At 41.5% G+C, this 23,720-nt stretch overlaps 1 protein-coding gene across 1 annotated transcript in view; it reads left to right on the top strand.

Annotated features, from left to right (window-relative positions):
- Positions 1-23,720, top strand: part of ZWINT (ZW10 interacting kinetochore protein) — a 101,845-nt gene that overhangs the window by 32,821 nt on the left and 45,304 nt on the right. Inside the window, exons 4-5 of the mRNA XM_033923588.1 lie at positions 13,478-13,644; positions 22,971-23,003. Of these exons, the coding sequence (XP_033779479.1) occupies positions 13,478-13,644; positions 22,971-23,003 (200 nt within the window). The remainder of the gene's footprint in view (positions 1-13,477; positions 13,645-22,970; positions 23,004-23,720) is intronic.

The following is a 23,720-nucleotide window of genomic DNA, read 5'->3' as shown; positions in this document are numbered from 1 at the left end:
CAGGAAGCCCAACGGATTTGGTCTTGGGCGGTAGCTCGTCATTTATTCCTGAAAGCTGTCTACATTCAAGGGGAGCAGAATTCCTTAGCAGACAATCTCAGCAGAATTCTCCAACCTCACGAATGGACTCTCGACCCCTTCACTCTCCAGTCCATTTTCGCTCAATGGGGCACTCCTCAAGTGGACCTTTTTGCAGCTCCTCACAATCATCAGCTGCCCCTGTTTTGCTCCAGACTCTACTCCTCACCGTCTGGCACCCGATGCATTTCTCCTGGATTGGACCAATCTCTTCCTATATGCATTTCCTCCTCTACCGCTCATGCTGCGGACATTGTTCAAGCTCAGGAGGGAACAAGCCACCATGATTCTCATCGCTCCACGGTGGCCCAGGCAACATTGGTTCTCCCTTCTACTTCAACTCAGTTCCAGGGAACCCATACTTCTTCCACTGTTTCCTTCTCTGCTTACTCAGCATCAGCAGACCCTGCTGCATCCCAACTTACAGTCTCTGCACCTGACAGCTTGGTATCTCTCGGGCTGACTTCGGCTCACTCACTCCTTTCTCAGCCTGTCCGTTCTATCATTGATGCTTCCAGGAAACCGGCCACGCTTCAGTGTTATCAGCAGAAGTGGTCTCGGTTTTCTTCCTGGTGTCTCTTACATCACCATAATCCCTTGTCTCTAGCAGTGGGACTGGTGTTGGACTATCTTCTTTCCTTGTCTGACTCTGGTCTCAAATCTACTTCTATCAGAGTTCATCTTAGTGCCATTGCTACCTTTCATGAGCCAATTCATGGAAAACCCCTCTCGGCTCATCCTTTGGTTTCTAGGTTCATGAGGGGCCTTTTCAATGTGAAACCACCTCTCAAGCCCCCTCCTGTGGTCTGGGATCTCAATGTGGTTCTTTCCGCTTTAATGAAGCCTCCTTTTGAACCTTTGGCCACAGCACATTTCAAATTTCTTACTTGGAAAGTGGTCTTCCTTATAGCTCTCACTTCTGCCAGGAGAGTCAGTAAGTTGCATGCACTAGTGTCCGATCCACCTTTCACTGTTTTTCACCATGATAAGGTGGTTCTCTGTACACATCCAAAGTTTCTCCCTAAGGTTGTGTCTGACTTTCATCTTAATCAGTCCATAGTCCTACCTGTATTTTTTCCAAAGCCTCACTCTCATCCAGGTGAACAGGCTTTGCATACCTTGGACTGTAAACGTGCTTTGGCTTACTATCTTGAACGCACTAAACCTCACAGATCATCTCCTCAACTGTTTTTGTCCTTTGATCCTAACAAGTTGGGTCATCCTGTATCTAAACGCACTCTATCCAATTGGCTTGCTGCTTGCATTTCATTCTGTTATGCTCAGTCCGGCCTGACACTGGAAGGTTCTGTCACGGGCCACAAAGTTAGAGCTATGGCAGCGTCTGTAGCTTTCCTCCGCTCCACTTCCATTGAGGAAATCTGCAAGGCTGCTACTTGGTCCTCAGTTTATACTTTTACATCTCACTATTGTCTGGATGCATTCTCCAGACGGGATGGACACTTCGGCCAATCTGTTTTACAAAATTTATTTTCCTAATGACCAACCTTCCCTCCATCCCGCTTTTTGTTAGCTTGGAGGTCACCCATCAGTCAAAAATATGCTGCCTGCTTGTCCTGGGATAAAGCACAGTTACTTACCATAACAGGTGTTATCCAGGGACAGCAGGCAGATATTCTTGCGTCCCTCCCACCTCCCCGGGTTGGTTTCTTAGCTGGCTTATATTAATTGGGGACCGCGCGCCTTCGTCGGGCGGGAAGGCACTTGCGCACGCACGGTGCGGCCTAGCTAGAACTTTCTAAGTTCTTAGAGTGCAATCACTCTAAAATTGTCTGTACCGGGGCTCCGTCGGTGCCGTCACCCATCAGTCAAGAATATCTGCCTGCTGTCCCTGGATAACACCTGTTACGGTAAGTAACTGTGCTTTTCCTGCCTTTATCAATTGCTCAGGCGATACCTTTCAAATTGGAGGCAGAGGAGGAACCTTGCTTGGAGCTCTTTGAGATACTAGATTGACTCTCCTCTGAGGGAGGGTATACTGTATCTCTTCCCAATGCTCTTTTCAAAAACTGGAAGGCTCTTGTAACGATTCAAGTTGCTCCCAAGAAAATTGATACCTTGTACAGGATACAAAATGTTCTGCGTTTGATATAACACAATTACAACATCATTCCCTAGTGGTGGAATCTGCTTTAAAGCATGCTTGCAGTTCAAGGTCTTGTGCTTCTGCCCCTCCAAGCAGGGAAACCAGAACCTTTAGACTCCTAGGTGAGTTTTTCAAGCTGACAAATAGAATACACTTCCCCTTCCATATTCGCGGGGGTTAGGGGCAGAGCCGGCCCGCGAATATTAAATATTCGCAAATAACTTTTGGGACAGCTCTGACCCACCCCCGCTTCCCTCCCGGCATCTCAGACCTTACCTGGTGGTCTAGCCAGCTTTCAGGGCAGGAGCGATCTTCCTATGCTCCTGCCCCGTGCAGATCATTCATAGCAAATGGCTGCCATGAGTTCCTGTAGTCTCTCGAGACTACGATGGGAATTCCCCGCAGCCATTTTGCTATGAGTGACCTACATGGGGTAGCAGCATAGGAAAATCACGCCTGCCCCAAAAGCTCGTTAGACCACCAGGTAAGGTCGGGGATGCTGGGAGGGAGGAGGGGAAGGTCCGGAATGCAGCTTTATTTAAAAAAAAAAAAAAAAAATTGCGAATAACTGAATCCGCGGATACTGAAACCACGGATTTGGAGAGCTCACTGTACTAGACTATCAACTTTATTCAACAATTTGAAGTCTCTAATACAAAGCTTGCTCTTTTGTGGATTTTCTTCCCACTGACAAAGCTGAATTCCATAAGCTTCAAAGGAGATTTCTAGACACTATTAAAATGCTGTCTAGGCCACAGCCTTCTACTATTTCAAGGAGATACTCCAGGTCCATCAAGGTATTCTTATTACTACAGTCCTGTCAATATAGTCAAACCGCTCCTCCTGCACAGAGAGCTTCCACTCAGCACTGCCATTCATGATGACAGAGGGAATAAAAGTCATAAACCCTAACTCGGCCTGTGCAACAGTGGACTTTTTGACTCATACCTAGAGAGCATTGCCATCATTTAGCTGCCTCCTGCCAAACAACCTTCTGGTTGGGGGCAGGCTACTCTTATTTCAGGAATGCTCTTTTAAGATCTAAACTGTCTATAGAAGGGAACCTACAATTTAGCTTTCCTCCCCAAAACTCAGAGCAAAATAATGTATACTTACCCAGAGATTTGTCTTTCTATTTTTTCCTCTCAGAAAGAGAATGTCCTCTTCCCTCTTTCTCTCCTCTTAGAAAGAATGCTGCCTTGGACTATTTTTCTCTTTATAGAGATATGATTTGTAGGGGACTGCTACAAAAGATCTTTTGAAGCTAACACAGTAATCAGATAATTGTAGTGACCTATACAGCTATTCAGCCTTCCTCACTAAAGATGGGTCAGATTTAGGGTCTTTGAGAATAGGAGTCACAATTGCATGTTTCCATGTTTGAGGAAACATTGCTGAAGAAAGGCTACTAGTAATCGATTGCAGTGGGTAGATGAAGGGGTCTAAAAAACCTAGCAAAAGAAAAACAGGAATGCTCTTTATTGGGGTGATGAGGGCTTTCAAGGATATTATAGTATCCTTCAAAGTAGTAGCAGTTGGAAGATTAAAGGATGAAAGAGATGCCACAGGGACCAAATGAGAATTGGAAGAAGAATCAGACTGTGGCAGGTGTATTAGAGGCATCGACACCAGTGTCGGGAGACATCACTCCATCTGGTAAGCCAGCTAAGAAGCCACCAGCTTCCCAACAGGTGTCGCAGGTCACTCTTGCATCGAGTCCTTTGATGTCGGCCAAGTGATGACCTCTCTTGCGCCTTGCCTCTCCATCATTAAGGTGTGTACAGTATACTCTTTGAGGTCACCCTCTCCGAGGCAAGACGCAGCACCGATGGTACTGGCAGAAAGGCCAAAGGTACCGGTGGTTTCCTTCTATGAAAATCTCAATGTGCTTTTCCAAGTGAGTGATATGTTTAAACTCCTTACCCTGGCATTGACTCCTTTGGTACTGACCCAGCCTGAGCATAAGGCCACCAGGTCCTGTGGTACAGACACTGGCTCTCCAGAGAGGCATCGGTCCATGCCCAGGTGTAGACCATCTCATCGCAGGTTCAGTTCTCCATCAAGGCCCCACTCCAGTTCGAGGCATCGTCATTCTTCTGCCTCATCTTGATGCTCCAAGTCTAGTAAGCACCATTCTTCAGGAGCTTCAAAAACAAAAAACACCCCTCTCCCTCACTGTCTTCGAAGCATAAAAGAGTGTCTATTTGAGAAAATTCCCGCTCAGGCCATCTCCTCTCTCACTATACTCATAAATTCTGCCCTATTATCGGGCCTCTTCTCCCCTGAAATGGGACGCATTGCACTGACCCCCCTACTAAAGAAAGCTGACCTAGACCCCTCCGCCCCATCTAATTATCGCCCAATAGCAAACATTCCGCTCCTAACCAAACTGCTAGAGTCCATCGTCTCCTCCCAACTTTCAGCCTACCTGGAAAGATTCTCTATCCTCCTACCCTATCAATACGGCTTCAGACCCAACTTCAGTACCGAAACCCTCCTGGCCTCCCTTATCTCGAAGATCCAACAATTTCATTCTCATAAAAAATTTGCCGTTCTCCTTCAATTCGACCTCTCTGCTGCCTTTGATGTCGTCCACCATGACATTCTAATCTTCCTACTCTCCGAGATAGGCATCAGTTCTACAGTCCTCGACTGGTTTTCGAATTTCTTACGTTCTCGCTCTTACACCGTCACCAAACATGGTTCCTCCTCCTCCCCATGGAAACCGACCTGTGGAGTCCCACAAGGCTCCCCCCTATCTCCCATCCTCTTCAACATTTATATGTCCTCCCTGAACCTTCTCCACCTATCCCCCCTAGAAACACTCTACACCTACGCCGACGATATCCTGGTCCTCATCGAGACCGATGCAAACCTCACCAATCTCGTAGCTAACATTTCTTCTTGCATAACCAACCTTCAATCTTGGGCTCACACTGTACAAATGAAATTGAATGAGTCCAAAACCAAACTACTATGGCTCGGCCCCAAACTTGATCAATTACCCACCTCAATCCCACTGCCCACAGGTTCCTCTCTACAGCTGGAGTTCTCTAGCAAAGTTCTGGGCATCACCATAGATTCATCATTATCCTTCAATGACCACCTCAACTCCCTGATAAAAAAATGTTTTTGCAGCCTTCACATGCTGAGGAAAGCGAGGTCCTGCTTCCACCAAAAACACTTTGCCGTCCTCGTACAATCCATTATCCTTTCCAGATTGGACTATTGCAATTCCATTTACCTTAGCGTAACAAAGAAAAGCATTCACAGACTCCAACTAATACAGAACACCGCGGCTAAACTTATCTTCTCAAAAAGTAAGTTTGATCATGTCTCACCGCTCCTATCCAAACTCCACTGGCTTCCCGTTATTTCCAGGGTCCACTTTAAATGTGCCTGTCTAACCTTCAAGATCCTCCATGGTATCCTCCCTCCTTTTATCCCGCTATCCTGGAATTCCTCAAATCCAACCTCCACTAGATCCTCGCAAAAATTAAAACTATCCTACCCCTCCCTAAAAGGCATCTCCCTTGTTGGTAAACTTGGCTCTTCCCTCCCTTTTAGAATTGCTCAGCTCTGGAACAGTCTCCCTTCCCCTCTCCGCAATTTGAGTCCACTTCTACCATTCCGTAATCGTCTGAAGACCTGGCTCTTCTCCAAAACGTAACCCCGTCCCGTTCCTGGCATTCTTACACCTAAACCTCTCTCCTCTCTTACTTATATAATTCCATTGGATTTCCGTTCCTTCCCTAACCATGTAAACCGTGCCGAGCTCCATCAGTGGAGATGATGCGGTATATAAATCCAAGATTTAGTTTAGTTTAGTTTAGTTTAGTCACATCATGCATCGTCATCTGATTGACACAGGCTTGATGTCGTCATCTATCTTCTCAACACACTTCTTCACCAAAGCCCTTTTATGACTCTGACTTAGTCTGATTCACCTGAGGACTTACCTGAGTCTACAATGGAGGCTTATGACACTTCCTCGGAAAAGTCTCCACCAAGGGCTAAATCTCTTATTGAGAAATTGCTTTTACCAAATTTATTTGGCAATTGGGCAAAAAGCTATTGGTCAAGCTAAAAGGTGTTTCTGCCTACAGTGCTGAAAACTTGGAGGCCTTAGATTTATGATGAGCCTCCTAAAGAACTTCTCAGACTACCTTTGCATGGTATTCTCAGAGACTCTTCACAAGAACTGGAAAACGCCCCTAACCATTACAGTGGTGCCCAGAAAATTGGACACTCTATATAAAATAATTTCTTCTCCGGGTTTTGACAAACTACAGCTTCAGCATAATTCCCTAGTGGTAGAGTCGACTTTGAAAAAATCTACTCCATCTAGAGCAAGGGTGGGCAAACTTTTTGATTCATGGGCCACAATGGGTTCCTAAATTTGACAGAGGGACCAGGCGACTGGGGGTGGGGTGGCACTGGGTGATCGGGTTCTGATGCACTGCAGAATGATGATGGTAAGAGAAAGGGCTAAGGTAGGAACCCCCCCAAAAGGGCTGTTGTCTCTGGTTTCTGCTTTCATCTTCTTTTCACTCTCTTCCTTCCAGCGTCTGCCCTCTCTGTGTCTTCAATCCAGCATCTGCCCCTTCCATCAACTGTCTGCCCTCTCCCCCTTCCATATGGTATCTGCCTTCTTTCTATGCCCCTCTCCCATTTCCATCCAGCTTGCGACCCCTCTCTCCTTTTTTTCATGATTCATTCCAGCTTCACTGCTCTCATTTTTATCTCTCCTATACCAGATCTAGTATCTTTGTCCCTCTCTCCTTATTTCTCTGCTGACCCTGTTCCCAGCATAAATCTCTCTCTTTCTCATTCCTTTGTCTCTCCCCTTTCCCTCATCTGATCTCTCCATTCCACCCTGACCCCTTACCCTCCTCTAATCTCCCTGCCAGCTGTTTCCTTCCTTTTTTCCTCCTCCTCTGTCCAGAAGTACCCCTTCTTCCTTCCCTCCTCCCCCTATCCAACAGTAATTCTCTTCCCTTCCTCCCCTCCCAGCAGCATCTCTCCTCCCTCCCTCCAAGTCCAGTAGCATCTCTCCCTTTATTTTCCTTAGTCCAGCAGCTTCCCAGCCTCCAACCCTCCCCCTCCCGGTGCAGTAGTAGCTCTCCCTTTATTTTCTTTAGTCCAGCAGTTTCCCAGCCTCCAACCCTTCCCCTCCCAGTGCAGTAGCAGTCTCCCTTTTATTTTCCTTAGTCCTGCAGCTTCCCAGCCTCCAACCCTTCCCCTCCCTGTGCAGTAGCAGCTCTCCCTTTATTTTCCATAGTCCAGCAGCTTCCCAACCCTCCCCTCCCCTCCCCTCTCAGTACTTGCCTGGACTAGCAGTGCTTGTGCTTTGCATGGTGGCCCCACTTCACAGGAGAAGAACTAGAGAGCAGCTCCTCTAAAGCGCTGCAGCTTGCGCCTGCCACAAGCGCTTCATCCACTCAGGCGCGAGGCTTCCTCTCAGCCATTTGCGATGCATGACCACGCTACCCACTAAACCGCACCAAATGGAGGTCAGCGGTGACATTTGCGTTCCTTCCACACAACAGTCGCCCCACCCTTGAGTGAAAACCATATTCAGCCAAGGGGTCAAGCAGATGAGGCAAAGAACTTTCTGGATTTGTCAAGATAAGCATCAAATTTTCTGCCAAAGCCAAGGTTTTCAACTCATAGTCAGCAACTCGAAGGCCAGTGATGTGGGTATCCCGCTTCAAAGTTCTTAACAGGGTTTCTAAGTATAATAGAAAAAGTAACAGAGAGAGGGGGCACCCTTGACGGGTCCCCCGCAAAATGGCAAAGGAAGATAAGCGAGTTCCATTAATAAGTATGGATGCCCAAGGACTAGGATATAAAGTATTTAAACTGTCCATAAACCAACCAGAAATCCCCATGTGAGACATCACAGGGAAAAGGAAAGACCATTCCACCCGGTCAAAGGCCTTGTCTGCATCCAGACTGGCCAACAAACCGGGTGTTGCAGTCAACCTGGGCCGCCACCAGAGCAGTCAAAACCTTGTGCACATTAAGTACAGATTGGCGACCACGTACAAATCCTACTTGCTCCTCGCCTATAAGCTGCGGTAGAAAGTGTACCAATCTATCTGCCAACACTTGCGCAAAAATCTTGAGATCCACGTTGAGTATAAGGCGATAGGACTCAACGTGCAGAGGATCCTTCCCTGGTTTTAGAATGAGATTTATAAGGGCATCTGTGACACCTGGGGGAAAGGACGCGCCATCCACACAATCAGTAAAGTATCGCACTAGTGCTCCTGGAAGCTGATAGAGGAGAAATTTATAATATTCAGCAGAAAATCTGTCATGTCCAGGTGCTTTGTAAGTTGGCAGACTTAATAACTTGTTGAATTTCTATCACTCGCAAAGGTGCATTCAATGATGCTATCATCTGTGGTGTTAAACACGGTAGAGAAGCATCTTCCAGATATACTTGAACCAAAGAAGGCTGAGAAGGGGAAGCACCAGTGTACAAACGGGAAAAATAGTCACAAAAGGATTGAGAGATCCGATCCATAGCATTAATAAGAGTTCAATCAGAAAACCAGACGAGGCCCACTCCAAGACTTGGTAAGATGAGCAAGAAAGTGTCCGGGGCGATTCCCATAATGAAAAAATTTAAATTTGCGATAGATGGTGCTACGCTGAGCCCTTTTGTGTAGTAAAGTGTTTAAAGCTACCTATGCAGTTTCCTTGTGCACAGATGTAGGACGGCAAAGATAGGTCCGCTTAGCACGTTGAAACTGGCGTTCAAGGGAGATAATTTTAGCAGCAATACGGTGGTTCCGCACAGCGATGTACGCAATGACATCTCCACGGAGGACCACCTTAGAGGCTTTCCAGTAAAGGACCGGGTCATCAGCATGTTCAGCATTAAAATGTGCATAATCATCCCATTCTACCAAATGAGGACCTTCGTATAGATAGGCAGGGAAGTGCCAACCACTACGCCTATGGTTCCCCACCTCCATATCTACAAACACTATAGCATGATCAGAAATTGCCAGCAGAGGAAAGAACCCGAAAGAACATAGTCTATGCGAGACCAAGTAGAATGAGAACGGGAGAGATGTTTAACAATCTCCAAGGGTCAACTAAATCGAGAGTAGAACATAAGTATGGGATCCTCTTAAAAAGAGTAAAGGGCTGTTGTCCCAGGGAAGACCGATCAAGAGAAGGATCAAGTACTTGATTCAAATCTCCCGCCAAAATCAGAGGGCCTGCATCTGGGCCAATGCAGTTTTAGCCAGAGAGTGAAAGCAGGCATGTTCATAAGTAGTTGGAGCATACATTACCAGTAAATTAAAACTAAATTACCTTTAAAATGCATAAAACAAGAGAACCGTCCTTCATCGATAAAATGCTCATTCCTTAGATCTACCACACATCTTTCTATGTCCCATCTCTTAAAGCTGGTCAGTACTCGCCGCACAGTTACCGCTCCGCTTCCAATTACTGCTCCGCTTACATGGAATTCTCTACCCTATCATATCACAGAGGAAATAAACATGGATAAAATCAAGAGAGCTTTGAAATGCTTCTTATTTAAAGATGCTTTCGAGCATTGATCTCGGTCCCTCAAGGAAATGGTATCCATAAAGAAAATCCCCCCTCCCTTTTGTTTCTTCCCTCCCCTCTTTTTCTTGACTTTATTGTAGTTCAATCTTTCTCCCTCTTGTTTCTCTTGTTTGTCAGACTTCGGTCCTTGTATTTTGTTTTTACCATTTTATATTGTACATTGCTTAGTAAAAAAGATAAGTGATTAATCAAATATATAGTATATGAAACTTGATACTAAATGTGCTTAGTCACCTTTAGGAACAGAAAGCGTCTATAATTATCTTAGATGAAAAGTTTAGTATGAGACATGAGATGTTTACTAATAAGTACTGCGACCCCCACCTTTCTTGCAGGTGGTAGAAGAACAATAAATCTCTCCCACCCATCTAGTTTTTAATTTCTGTTGTTCCACATCATATAATTTAGTTTCTTTTAAACAAGCAATATCCATCTCATGGCGGTGCAAATAAAGACAGTAATTTAGCCCTTTTAATAGGAGAGCTCACACCTGACACATTCCAAGTTGCCACACACAGCGACGAAGGAGATTTTAGCCCCAATCGTCCCAGGTACAGAAAGGAACAAAAGACAAGAAATCATGGAAATAACACCCGGGTGCCCAGCCTTCACCACATATGTCAAGTATTTCAGCAGCCATGTTAATTACATATGACACAGTAGTGTGCCCCACAAGAGCAACTATAGCATGCAGTTTCAGAAAAAGAAAAAAACTACAATAACAGAAGAGCATGAGCTGAATAAAATTCCCAAACTTCAAAAATATACAGTCCCTGTATACCACCCCATCCCCAAACCCAACAACCAACTAGACATCTCTGATCCCCGACAATTAGGAATCAGAAAGTCAGAGCCACTTTTTAATGTGACCTGTCCCCAGGCCTCAACCAACCAGTCTAAACACCTACACTCGCCTCACACATACAATCAATCACACAGACCTAAACAACTCCTGATCCTATCAAACTCACTTAAACAAAGCATAGAATAGAACAGATAGTTTAACAAGCAATGTTCTAAAAAACAACACTGCCCCAGACACCGAGAGGAACAGTAAAGGACAGTGTAAATTCCAAAACATCAAATAAAAAAAAAAAAAGAAGGCAGTAGAAAACACACTCATCCAACCCATACACTCTAAATTAGCCCCCTAGACCCAAACAAGCACCCAACATTCGACAACTAAATGACCTCCAATGCAACACTTCCAGAACATTCAGAACCTGACTCAAACACCCAACACAATCACCCGAGACATACCAGCAGAATAAGCAAACAAGTAAAATACTTCATCATACAACCAAGTACTAACTGTAAGCACTCAGAGAGCCTTATGAGCGAGCAGGAATAAAGATGAAACAGGGCCTGTGGCCTCAATGTTAGAAGGTAGCAGAGTTAACCCAACAGGCAACCAAAACTATTACCAAAACAGATGAAACCTCATGAGCGAAACAGCTTGAGCGCAGGAGCCCCAAAAGTTAATTACAGAAAACATGAAGTTCAGGTCCCATCAGTGAGGCAAAATGCAAGAACAGAATTTTCAGAGAAGCAGCGATCGCTGCAACCAAGATCCACTCCATTCAAGATCAGTAAAAGATGTGCCTCAATCCATGGAATTCTCAGGAGGCGAGGGCAACGAGCGCACGTACTCTCCAGCCGCTATAGCAGAGTCAAATGAACGCCATCCAGTGTTGGTAAAGATCCACAGCGTCATAGGATAAGCCAGCACGAAGCGCATTTTGCGCTGAACTAAGTCAGTGCACACCAGCGAAAACTTCCTCCGCTAATCCAATAAAGAAGAGGAATAATCTTGGACTAGTTGTAAATGAGTGCCATCATAGGGCAGTGAGTCAAGGTGCTGCCGATATTGATGCAATAAGGCCACTGTGTCCATAATTATGCACCTTCGCGATTACTACATGGAGCCACTATTGATTAAATTTGCACACTAAATGATGTGCCCATTTCAAAGTGGAGAGGGCCAACGCCTGATGGAAGTGGCAGCTCCACGTGCAGCCATTCCTCTAGCTGCAGAAGGAGACAAGCTTTGGAGTAGTCCCACAAAGTGGATGTTGTCCCTGCAGGAGTGATTTTTGAGATCTTCAATTTTAGCATCCTGTAATCGAAGATGCTCCTGCAGGGTGTCCAGGGATTCTGAAGTTGCCGATGCAGTATCTTCCACCTCTGCAACTCTCACCTCCAACTCCCCAGTGCGGCGAAATCAGTGATTCAACCCCAGAGATCTGCCTGGAGAGTTGTATCAACCGAGGGTCCAAAGCCTGTACAACTGCTGCCATAAGATCTTGCACATAACTAGGAGATGGTATCAAGGCCGCTCTGCCTACAGGATCTGCTATGTTGTCATCCGGCGGATGCATCTTGTCACAATCCCTATCTTTCTGGAGATGTTTGGTACTCATCTGAGAATCAGACCAAAGTAAGTATTTGTCCATAAAATTAAATATAGCTACTGATGTGAGTCCTGAAGAAGCAATTTAAGATGTGATGGGGACAGATGGGGCCCAGGGAACAGGAGCTCAGCGCAGACATGTGCTGATAAACTCACCACATCACATGACTCTTCAGTTGAGATATTTAAGAATAAAATCAAAAGCAGTTAGCAATTTTCCAGACCAGATCCTTACAGAGCAGCACATGGAAGTCAATTGCTTCAAAGTGTGCTTTGTTCCACTATTCAGAGACAAAGACCACCCCCTGCTGTGAGGCAGTTTTCCTCACAGTGAGTCACCAAGATTCCTATGGCAGTTCTATAGCTTTTTAGCTCCAAGAAGTACCTTATCACTTATCTTTCAGAGGAACCATCCACCCTCCATATCCAACTGCTGTTGTCTTTTTAAATCCAGAGACACAATGCTTTTGGGGGATAGTGAGTGGGCCACCGACTTCAATTGTTCCTGAGGTGCTGACCTCTCTTCACTCAGTTCAGCTCCTTTTTTTTTTCTTGTCCATCATACAATTTCTTCTGCTCTAAATTACCCCAATTCAGGAATCACTTTGTTTCTTGGGGTAGGGTATTGGGACTTATATACTGCCTTTTTGTAGTTATACAACCACACTCAAAGCGGTTTACATACAGATAGCTGGGGTATTGGAGGATAAAGCAATTTGCCCAGGGTCACAGGGAGCAGCACAGAGTTTGAACCCACAACCTCAGGGTGTTGAAGCTATAGCTCTAACCACTGCACCACGTTTTCTTCCACACTAATGGTAACTTCATTTCAGTAGTAAAGGAAATAGCACGTGGACTAAGTCATGGTTTGGACCACCAGCATCACTTCCTCTTTCTCTTTTGGAGATTTTTTTTCTTTCAGCTTTTGCTACTGCTGCATCTCCCTTTCATCTGTAGTATCTTGCCTCTCCCTCCTTCCTCAAAATAGTTAGCTCCCTTTTTTTCTTCTGTTTACTGTGTTGTTCTGATAGATTTATTTTGGTGCACTGTGATGATGCATCAGCCCAGGTTATATCTCTCAAATGACAGACCATATGGTAGCAGCACTTTTGATCAAGCATCTTTCAATAAACCACTGAAACAAAAATAGCTCAACTATCACTAACAGAGGTAAAAGGGAAATTATATTATGTGAGCTGGAATATATGCTTGGTGGATTTAGCTTTGAGACCACTGATATGGAGTCTGTATGAGAGAATCAGAAATTCATAGCTCTCCAACTCCCTCTGCAGGTAACAAGATGAGTGAGGTGAAGCAGCAATGGAAGAGCCTGAAAGGTGAATATTTGCAACAGAACGAAAAAATCCAAGAGCTTATTGCTCAGGTGCTGCAGAAGGTAGAGGCACTGCAAAAAAAGAAGTTGCTTTTGAACAATATACTCAACCAATACCAAATCCAGGTATGAATTTTAATATTTATTTGGATTTAGCTCATTCATTTTTCAGTAGTAGTTTGGGTAAATAGGTATTTATCTGTCCCTACTACTACTACTAATCATTTCTATAGTGCTACTAGACATACACAGCGCTGTACATCAAAGCACAGAAGAGACAGTCCCTGCTTAAAAGAGCTTACAATCTAGTCAAGACAAACTGGACAAGAAATTGCATCAATACACTGTGCTCAGGTGGGGAATTACAGAGTGAATGATATAAGACAGATATTGGTGCTTAGAAGGTGGGTTAGAGTCAGTGGCACAGTAATGCTGCTCGGAGAAACACTATTGCAGTATTGAAAAGATGCTATGGGAACTGACAGTATATAGAGAAAATATGCGATGACATCATACGTCGACTGAGAGAATGGAAATACCATTGTATTTGAAATAAATTATACGAACAAAAATTGTAATATAAGGGTGAAAGATAATCAGGATATAGACAGATTAAGGAAAGATGAAAATATGATATGTGTATATGAATAGGAATGATTGTGACATCTAGAAAATGGAGTTGTAATGTACTGCGCATGAGTATGAGAGAATACGGGAAATATGAAAGTTGGATGTCCTCAAGGAATGGTGACATACAGTGCATGATCTGCAGGGGTTGTGTCCTAAATGTGGTACATGTAGGGTGAGAGGCCTAGGAAGAGTGGAGGGTACCAATTTGTCTCTTAAGTTTTTGTTGCAGGCCAATGCAACTAAAGGTTTGTTTTTTTTTTTTAAACAATTGTGGCGTTCCAAAATCTGCCAGTTTTTCATAATTATATTTTTAACTTCTTGTGAGCAGTGTGAGTGTTTAATGACACAAACCAAGCTGTTAGTCTTAGTGGGTTAATTACCAGTTTTAAGCAGGTCCTCTCTATGGTGTAATTTAGACCGCTGATAACCATAGTCAATATCTGATAAAGGATACCCTCTTTGTGTAAAACGGTGAGACATGATGAGTGCTTGTCTCTCAAAATCTTCCGGTTTGGAACATAGTCTCTTGGGTCTCAACATTTGACTATAAGATAAATTTCTTTTAAGTTGTTTTTGATGGAAGCTTGAATAATGAAGATAACTGTTCTTATCGGTTGGTTTCTTGTAAATAGTAGTTTGATAAAAATAACGGTCCTTTTGTATCATGATGTCCAAAAAGGGAATATGATCCCTATGGAATTCCATGTTGAATTTGAGATTGATATAACACCATTAGGGGTAGGAAGTACTAAACCTCCCTACAATACCTTCTATACCACAGCTGTTTGTGTAACCAAATCTTCAGGCCCTCAGAGGTGCCACCAGAAGCTCAATAAATCTTCATAGCAACTGGCTTTATGCCCCCTATCGTCATCGGGTCTCCTTAATTTATAGTGTGCAATGCTAAATAATCTTATTTTTGTATTTTTTTCAATAAATAATTATGGTTAATATTAAATGAAGTTTTAAACTTAACTTAGGTGGTTCAGCCAAGAGGGACAGAGTACGCCAACATGTTTCACCCTGTTCAGATTTCCTCAGGGCACAATCCCTACAACGAGAAATGACTTAAATATTCGGTGTTTAATAAAATCACATAGCATCAGCTACATTAGCAGATATAGTAGCTTACCTCAGAACTGTGTAATATTTCACGACGTGGCCACCCAAATGTTTGATCTAAGATGGCCGCGGCGTGTACTATGGCTCATTAAATATTCCACAGCCCAGCTGGGACCGACATCATTGAGTCAGCCCGGAACTGCGAGAATAACCGCAAGACCGGTAAACCCCGAGCTGGGCGTACATTAAACAAAAATAAACACTCCTGTTTCGATTGCTTTGAAAACTACATTGAGAACTACAGAGATGGGGACACAGTGAGACCTCACCAGAGGGATTGCCACTTGAGCTCCAAATTGAGCCCGTGGGGTGTTACTGTGTCCAGTTGATAAATCCACCTCTGTTCTAGAAAATTAAGCTTGGCTTCCAAATTTCCCTCAGCTTCCTGGCTGTCAATCATGTCAATGATTCGCCATCTGATTTGATCTGTAGTGTGTTTTTTGGCCAGCCAGTGTGGAACTAATGGGGCTGTTAAAGTCCCAGTGGATATCCGGGACTTGTGTTCATTTAATCTTAAATGAACCGGCCGTTTAGTACGTCCCACATATACCTGGGGGCACGGACAAACAGGGAAAAATATCATTCATTGCAAAAGTCTGTTAATGGTCCCCAAATCTTCTTAAACTTATCTATATACCCTTTTTGTATTGCAAATGTACGCTCCATTTTATATATATGGCATATTGAATTCCACCAAAAGTTATAATTTAACCTGTCATAGTTTTTCCAATTGTGTGTTATTTGTTGAACTGCTATTCCAGTTAATATAAATAAAAGTTTGTTGTTATTTGAAGAAATTTGACTCTTTGATCTCATTGCTGTGCCAAATAAAATCGTATCATATGTCAAGGCTACCGGATTCTCCAACATCCTATTTATTTGAGGCCAAATTGATTTCCAAAATAATAATATGAATGGACAATAAAATAAAAGATGATCTAATGTCCACGCCTCAAGATGACAGTGCCAGCATCTATTAGACTTAGAGCTATCAAGTTTTTGTAAACGAACAGGGATCCAAAAAGCTCTATGTAAAAGAAAAAACCATGTTTGTCTCATAGATGCTGAGACTGTACATCTTAACCTCCAAGACCACAGTCGTGGCCATTGAGATGCATTAATCTAATGCTTAATCTCAATGCTCCAAATGTCTCTAAGACCATGTTTTTGTTTTTTATTTACAAATCCAGATATTAATTTATACCACATTGCGGCCTGGTGACCCATAGAATCTATCTGAAAACATAAGAATTCCAGGCTATGATAATTATTAAGATTTTTCCTATCAGGGAACCCCGCCTGAATGGCCTGCTTCAATTGCAACCACCTGAAATATTGCGATTTATTTAAACCAAATTTATGTTGCAATTGTGAAAACTCAAGCAGTTTACCTTTGTTTATCACATCCTCTAAAGTACAAATTCCAGCCATCATCCAATATTTCCAGATGATTTTAAAACCGCCAACCTTGATCTTGGGGTTTAGCCAAATTGTTTGAGTTGTTGATTTATTTATTGGAATAGGAGTTAGGTTACTTATATACCTTAAAGTTTTTCAGGTATCAACAAATATCTTATGTTCTTTATATAACCTTGGCATTTGAATACTAATAACATGACTAAGACGTAAAGGAAACATAAGTCTCCATTCTAACCAGAACCAATCTGGTATATTTTCAATGGGCTCTGGGAGGATCCAATACATACCTTGATGCAGAATATAGGCCTGATGGTACCTATAAAAATTAGGAATATTTACCCCACCCTCCGCAATTGTTCTTTGCAAAGACACTAAAGCAATTCTAGGAATTTTACCTAGCCAAATAAATTTTGTTAAAACCCTATTTAAATTTTTATAAAAAGACCCCTGAAAGAAAATTGGTATCATGCCCATTTGGTAACTAACTACAGGTAAAATCATCATTTTAACAGTTTGTACTCTTCCCCACCAAGATAAATGTGCTTTTTTTTTTTTTTTCTATGATTCCATTGCTCGCACATTTCTGTCACCTTCTGTAATAAATTTTTTTCATTAACTTTCATTGTATCTTCCACTGTTTTTGCAATCCAGATTCCTAAATATTTTAAACCATCTTCCTTCCAAATAAAAGAAAATGGATCAAATAATCCTTTCGTACAATGTATATTTAGTGGAAGAACTTCTGATTTATTCCAATTTATTTTATAACCTGAAAATTTTCCAAATTTCTCAATCAATTCAAGCAAGTATGGAATGGTTGTTTCCGGATTTCTCAAATAAAGTAATATATCATCCGCATATGCTGATACTTTATATTCTCTATCTGAACGCGGAATACCCTGTATCTCCTTTACCTGTTGTATAGCTAATAATAAGGGTTCCAAAACAATATCAAAAAGCAAAGGAGACAAGGGACAACCTTGTCTAACCCCCCTCTGCAAAATAAACCATTCTGAAAAAGTATTATTAATATACAATCTAGCAGCAGGGGAGCTATACAACGCTTTTATTATTTGTATAAATCCCGAACCTATATCAATCCCGTTTGATGCATACCTATAATGAAAGGGAGAGCTTTAGCCAATCTTAAAGCTAATGTCTTAGCCAAAATTTTCCCATCTACATTTATTAAAGAAATAGGTCTATAATTTGAAACCAAAGTGGGATCTTTATTTGGCTTAGGCAAAACTATAGTTAACGATTCTGCCATAGTACCTGTAATACAACCCTTATTTAGTTGAGTCTGATATAAATTTAATAAATAGGGCATTATAATGTTTTGAAATGATTTATAAAACTCCACTGTGTAACCATCTCCACCTGGAGCGGATCCAACTCTAAGAGATTTCAAAGCTGTTTCTAATTCTTTTAATGATATTGGCTCTTCCAAAAATTCTAACCCATCCTTTTCCTTTTCTAAATAAGACTCAGAAGAATACAAATCTTTATAAAATTTTAAAAATTGATTCATAATAGGTTTAATTTGAGATAAAGTTTCACCATTCTCATTTTTAATGGCAACTATTTTTGTTTTTCTTTTTTTCGCTTTAAGATAATTTGCTAGTACTCTTAGCAATATTATGAGTCGGGTGATAAGCGCGTTCTCGGGAGACCCTTGATACAGCGCCGCTAGGCGCGAAACATGTCGGGTTAGACTCCCAGACGTTGGCTGATAAGCTAAGTATTTACACTACTTTCATATTAGAGATAACATCTTTTTTATAAAAATGCACGAATTACTATATAAGTTTAAAAATATGAGCAGCCAGTGATGAAGTGCCACATAATTCTCCCCGCAATCACAAGATAGTACAGAGGAGGAGTGGTGGGGCTGAGGCATACTCATGAATTATATGCAAAACCATTTATACTAGTCTAGCATTCTGCTATTTTATTGTTTACACCACTACTTGGGACTGGTAAAACAAACCATTATTATAGCCATATTTTGGAGGCTTAAATTTAAATGAAGCAGAACATTTTTTATTTACTAATATAGCAACACCTGCTTTTTTCCCTATTGCTGAAGAGAAATAGCATTGTTTGACCCAATCACCTTTTAATTTTTTAGATTCATTATTCGACAGGTGAGTCTCTTGTATACAACAAATATCTGCATTCTGTCTTTTTAAAAATAATAGTGCCTTTTTCCTTTTTATCGGGTGATTAAGACCATTAACATTCAGAGACATTATCTTAAGATCCATTAGTTATTAATATAATACGTAATGTCACAATCAAATCTTGAATACCATTTAAGAAATCAATTTTCCCATAAATAAGATAAACCAAAAAATTTTCTCCTTTACCCAAACCCTCAAAACTTAATTCCCTCCCATACCCTCCCCACCCCATATATGCACGAACACTTGGAAACGCAAAATAAGATCAGATCTAACACCACTCCTCACAAGCTAAAAATTACATTTTGTATCATTTGCTCCACAATATTAAAATACATAATACAACCTTTATAAGATAGAATAACAACATACCCCTCTTTTCCAATTCATAGGGAATAAAATACCATTGTAAATTAACACTGAGAAAATTATTAATTCACTCCTGCCTATTGGAAACTAAGTTAATAATTTATTTTTAAATTTTGAACGTATACTTTTAATGAAACCAATTCAATATCCTATATGTATTATAACTGTCTGTTATCCAAAATTTGATATGACCAAATTAATTAAATTCATATTAAATATCCTGAATTCTTATATATAAAATATATTCCAGAATAAGATTTCAAAGATCCTTTAAACAAACATATTACCTTCCATAAATCCAATCCTTCAAAACCTTAATAACTCAATATGCAATATAAGTTAAATTAATTAACTTATCAACTTAAATATCTATATTCCATTCATCCCCCAAAACAATTTAAGTCTTGGAACATTAATCTAATTTTAGCCAAGTATTAGAAACTATAAATCAATATGCACTGCTCATTCTATTTCATTCAAACCAATCAATCATTAATAAAAGATAAAATATACTTACAAAATTTTCATAACCCATCCTCAACCCCACCAATACGCATTCACTTTAATATCTCAACAAAATGATAACATCAGTGAGACATATCATTAGACTATCACTTTGTATATATCATAACATACCTAAATCAATAACTGAATAAATAAATACAAATTAAAACCATAAAACTAAAACTACTTCTTTTACTCTCATCACAATGGCCATTTAGATTTTTCTTCTTTTTTTTTTAATAACTTTATCACCTTGAAATGCCATCATGTTCTATTGTAAAGATACTCTTAAGATCTAACAAGCCTGTTTATTCCATTTTACTTTTATATGCCACTCCATTTAAACCAGTTTAAAGGAAATGTAGGGAGCGTCTTTTTATTCACAGAGTCATATCCAAATATTCTGTATCAGTTTCGCTGTTAATATATTCCAAACCATGTTCCTCCGACGTAAAAAATGAAATTGGCACTTCCGTATCCGCCCTTTTTTTAAAAATTATTTTCTCCCCTCCTCCTTAAGATCGCGACTCTTCCTCTATGGACGTAACGTGAAATTCTCCATACCTCTTCATTTCCGGTATAGTTCATTGGTTGAACAGAAGATTTCCTCCCATTACAGACGCATCAACGTAGTTAGTCAGCGAAGCACAAGCACAGTACACTTTCCCGCATGTATTCAGGACAACCACCAAAAGATTGCCTCATGTCGGCCAATTTGCCAACAGTTCATCCAGGATCAATGAAAAAGATGACCGAAGAATCCCATAAACACATTCCATCCATGTAAGTCATCACTGATATCATCAACGACATGCCGATCCGATTCCAATCTCGTGGCAGTATCCCTTCGTTATTATTTAAAGTAAGTTGAACATTCCAGCAATCCAAACAGTCATCATGTTTTGTATTTTCTTAGTAATTTTAAAAATTAGTTCTGCGGTAGTGAAAATATAACAAAAGCAATAATAATATGATCATATCAGTCTTTTCAAAATAAAATTCCACAACTTATTAAATCAAGAAGTCATTGGTTGTTCAAATTGTTCTAAAAACTCTATTAATTTTTTATGATCGGTAAAATATTGAGTTTTATTTCCCAAAGTTACTTTCATAACCGCTGGGTAAAGAAGTCCATATCTTACCCCCAATGCCCTTAATTGTGGCCTTAAGTCCAATAATTGCTTTCTTTTAAGGGCTATTTCCCTAGCAAAATCAGGCACAATGTGTATTCGTGCGTCCTGGCATTTTAGATTTTTGTTCTCTTTGGCAAGTTGACAAATTTCTACCACATGTTGATATCTTAGTAATTTAAATATCAAAGTCCTTGGATCCTTTTGCGATGTTGTTTTTTGTCCCGGTATCCTGTACGCTCTTTCAATTTCAAGAGGCATTTTAGACTTCAAAGGTAACACTTTAGGAAGGAATTGCTCTAAGAAAGTTATGGGATCATTTTTTTCCACTCCTTCTGGCATCCCAATAATGCGCAAATTATTTCTCTTTTCTCTATTCAAGCAATCTTCCAGGTCCCTCTTTACTGTTTCCAATTCTTTCCAGGCTTTTTTATTTTGCATGACTTCAGTATGCACTTCTTCAGATTTTTCTTCTAAATGGGTTATTTTACTATCTACTATATCAACTCTTTTAGTAAGAATGGCAACATCATCAATTGCCTTTTGGAGTTGTCTTTTTATATCTAATACGATATCTTTAATCTGTCGTATTTCTACCATCACATCAGAATCTTCTTTTGAAGGCAACGGAACTTTTGAAGGAGTCCCTGGTTCCAGTTTTGATCGCTTGTTACTACCTGTACCCGTATTTTTCCCCGATAATGTGGACTTGAAAAGAAATTATGAATTAATGTGTTATTAACTGTAAAATGATAAATGAATTGTCTTTTTCTTTGTTCATTATATTAATGTAATGATTGAAAAATGATAAATAAAAAAAAAAGACTTACAGGCGGTCATGTAGCTTTGAGTATAAAATTGCCTCAAAGTAAGTACAGTGGTACCTCGGAATCCGAACGCCCCAGAACTCAAACAACTTGGAATCTGAATTCCAGCAAATTTTGTTCCAGAATCCGAACTCTGCTTTGGAATCCGAATGCCCTGCACCGACCCCGGGAACCAGCATTATTTCTCCTCCCGAGGCCACCGGCGCTGCCCTGCCCCTTACCCGTGCGCCACCGGTGTTAGAAAATGCCTGCCACCAGTTTTCTGTTGGGCCTTGAGCATCTGCGCATGCTCAAGGCCTTATGGATCTCACCCTCTCTGAAAACTGGTGGCAGGCACTTTCTAACACCGGCGGCGCACGGGTAAGGAAAGAGCCGGTCAGTGCGGGGGAGGAGGCAATCACGAAGGGAGGAAGCAGCGCCAGTGGCCTTGTGGGGAGCATGGGAGTCAGGGTGAGTCCAGCAGGAGTGGGCCAGCACCTGAGAGTCCTGGCGGAGGCATCCGGGGGGGGGGAGGGGGCAGTGTCCAGGAGCGGCAGGGCCAACGGTGCCTATCCGGGCTCGGTGATGGCGGAAGCGGATTGATTTACAGCCAGCACCCTGATGTCGGGGTGTACTATCACCATCTGCAGTGACATGAGCACCCTGCAGTACAGCCCCCACCAAGGTACCACTGTATTTGTTAATATTGTACCTGAGTGCCCTCCATTTATTCCGCAAACAACTAAAAACCTGGTTCTTCTCTAACATGTAATTTTTTTTCCCTTACTTTCCACTCTATTTATAAACTTATGTAAACCTTTTCCCTTCCTTTCTCATTTTTAAGTTCTTGTAAACCGTGCCGAGCTCTACTTCCATGGAGATGATGCGGTATATAAACTTAAGGTTTAGTTTAGTTTAAAATCCAGTGTATTTACTGTTACAATTTCCGTTTGTGGGACCCAGGAACGGATTAATCCAGTTTCTATTATTTTCAATGGGAAAAATTGTCTTGGAACTCGAACAGGGTTCTGGAACGGATTAAGTTCAGATTCCAAGGCATCACTGTACTTGGCTTCCCCACCTAAGTGACCTGTTATAAAATTACCTTTCACATTTTCAGTTTAGTGATTTAGAAATAGTTCAGCTTTGATAATGTGTATTTATGTAACTTTATATTTTGATCACAAAAGAAGAAAATGCTTATGTATTCAGCACGTGTTGTGTCATTTGTACTATCATTAAGTCAAACTGCTGAATTTTTGTGGTTTTGTTTTTTGCTTTTTAAACAGAAAAAAGCAACTGAAAAGCAACAGCAGCAAAAGGTATTTTGAATCCTGGGCATTGAACTTGAAGTGGTAAATCTCTGTGTAGGTAATAGCCTTCTTTTAGTTTAGTTGTTCTTATTTGAACGAGGGATTTCAGGGGATTCTGCTGGGTTAAGGGGGCTTCCAGAACTTCCTTAGCTATCCTGCTAATATGCTCCCCAATCCTCGTATGGATGCTTCTAATTGTTTAACCAATATATAACAACTGACAGGGGCACTGAATAACGTATATCATTCCTTTTGTACTACAATTGGTGGCTACTAATGATTTGCGTTTCTTAACCCACTCAGGAACATTCATATCATTCAAAGCTACACTGTATTGACAAACTGTACAAGATGAACATGAAGAGTGTTCCCCCTCTGGCCCAATGAGTGGACTAATCTTAGAACAATATTGGGCTTTGGTAAGATGTTGTTTTAAGTTTCGTCCACGTGAGTATGCAAACCGTGGTGGATCTTCAAAGGTAGCATGGTATTGTAAAATGCTCCAAAACAGGAAGTCACTTCAGAGGGGGGCGGGATCGAGATTGGCAGAACTTAGAGCAATGCAGGCAAGTGGAAAAGTCCCGTGGCTTCTGTCTTTGTTTTTACCGTCCAGTTTAGCATTACCGGCGCAGCCGAAGGCAGGGCTGATGGCAGCTAAGTGAGCTGCCTGGATCGCGGGACCCCCTTGCCATCCCCTAATGCTGGCCCTGAGAATAGGGAGGGTGA

The sequence above is a fragment of the Geotrypetes seraphini genome, chromosome 1, assembly GCF_902459505.1.
Source record: "Geotrypetes seraphini chromosome 1, aGeoSer1.1, whole genome shotgun sequence".
Taxonomy (NCBI): Eukaryota; Metazoa; Chordata; class Amphibia; order Gymnophiona; family Dermophiidae; genus Geotrypetes; species Geotrypetes seraphini.
The sequence above is the reverse complement of the archived record's forward strand: the minus strand, read 5'-3'. Positions and strand labels throughout refer to the sequence as shown.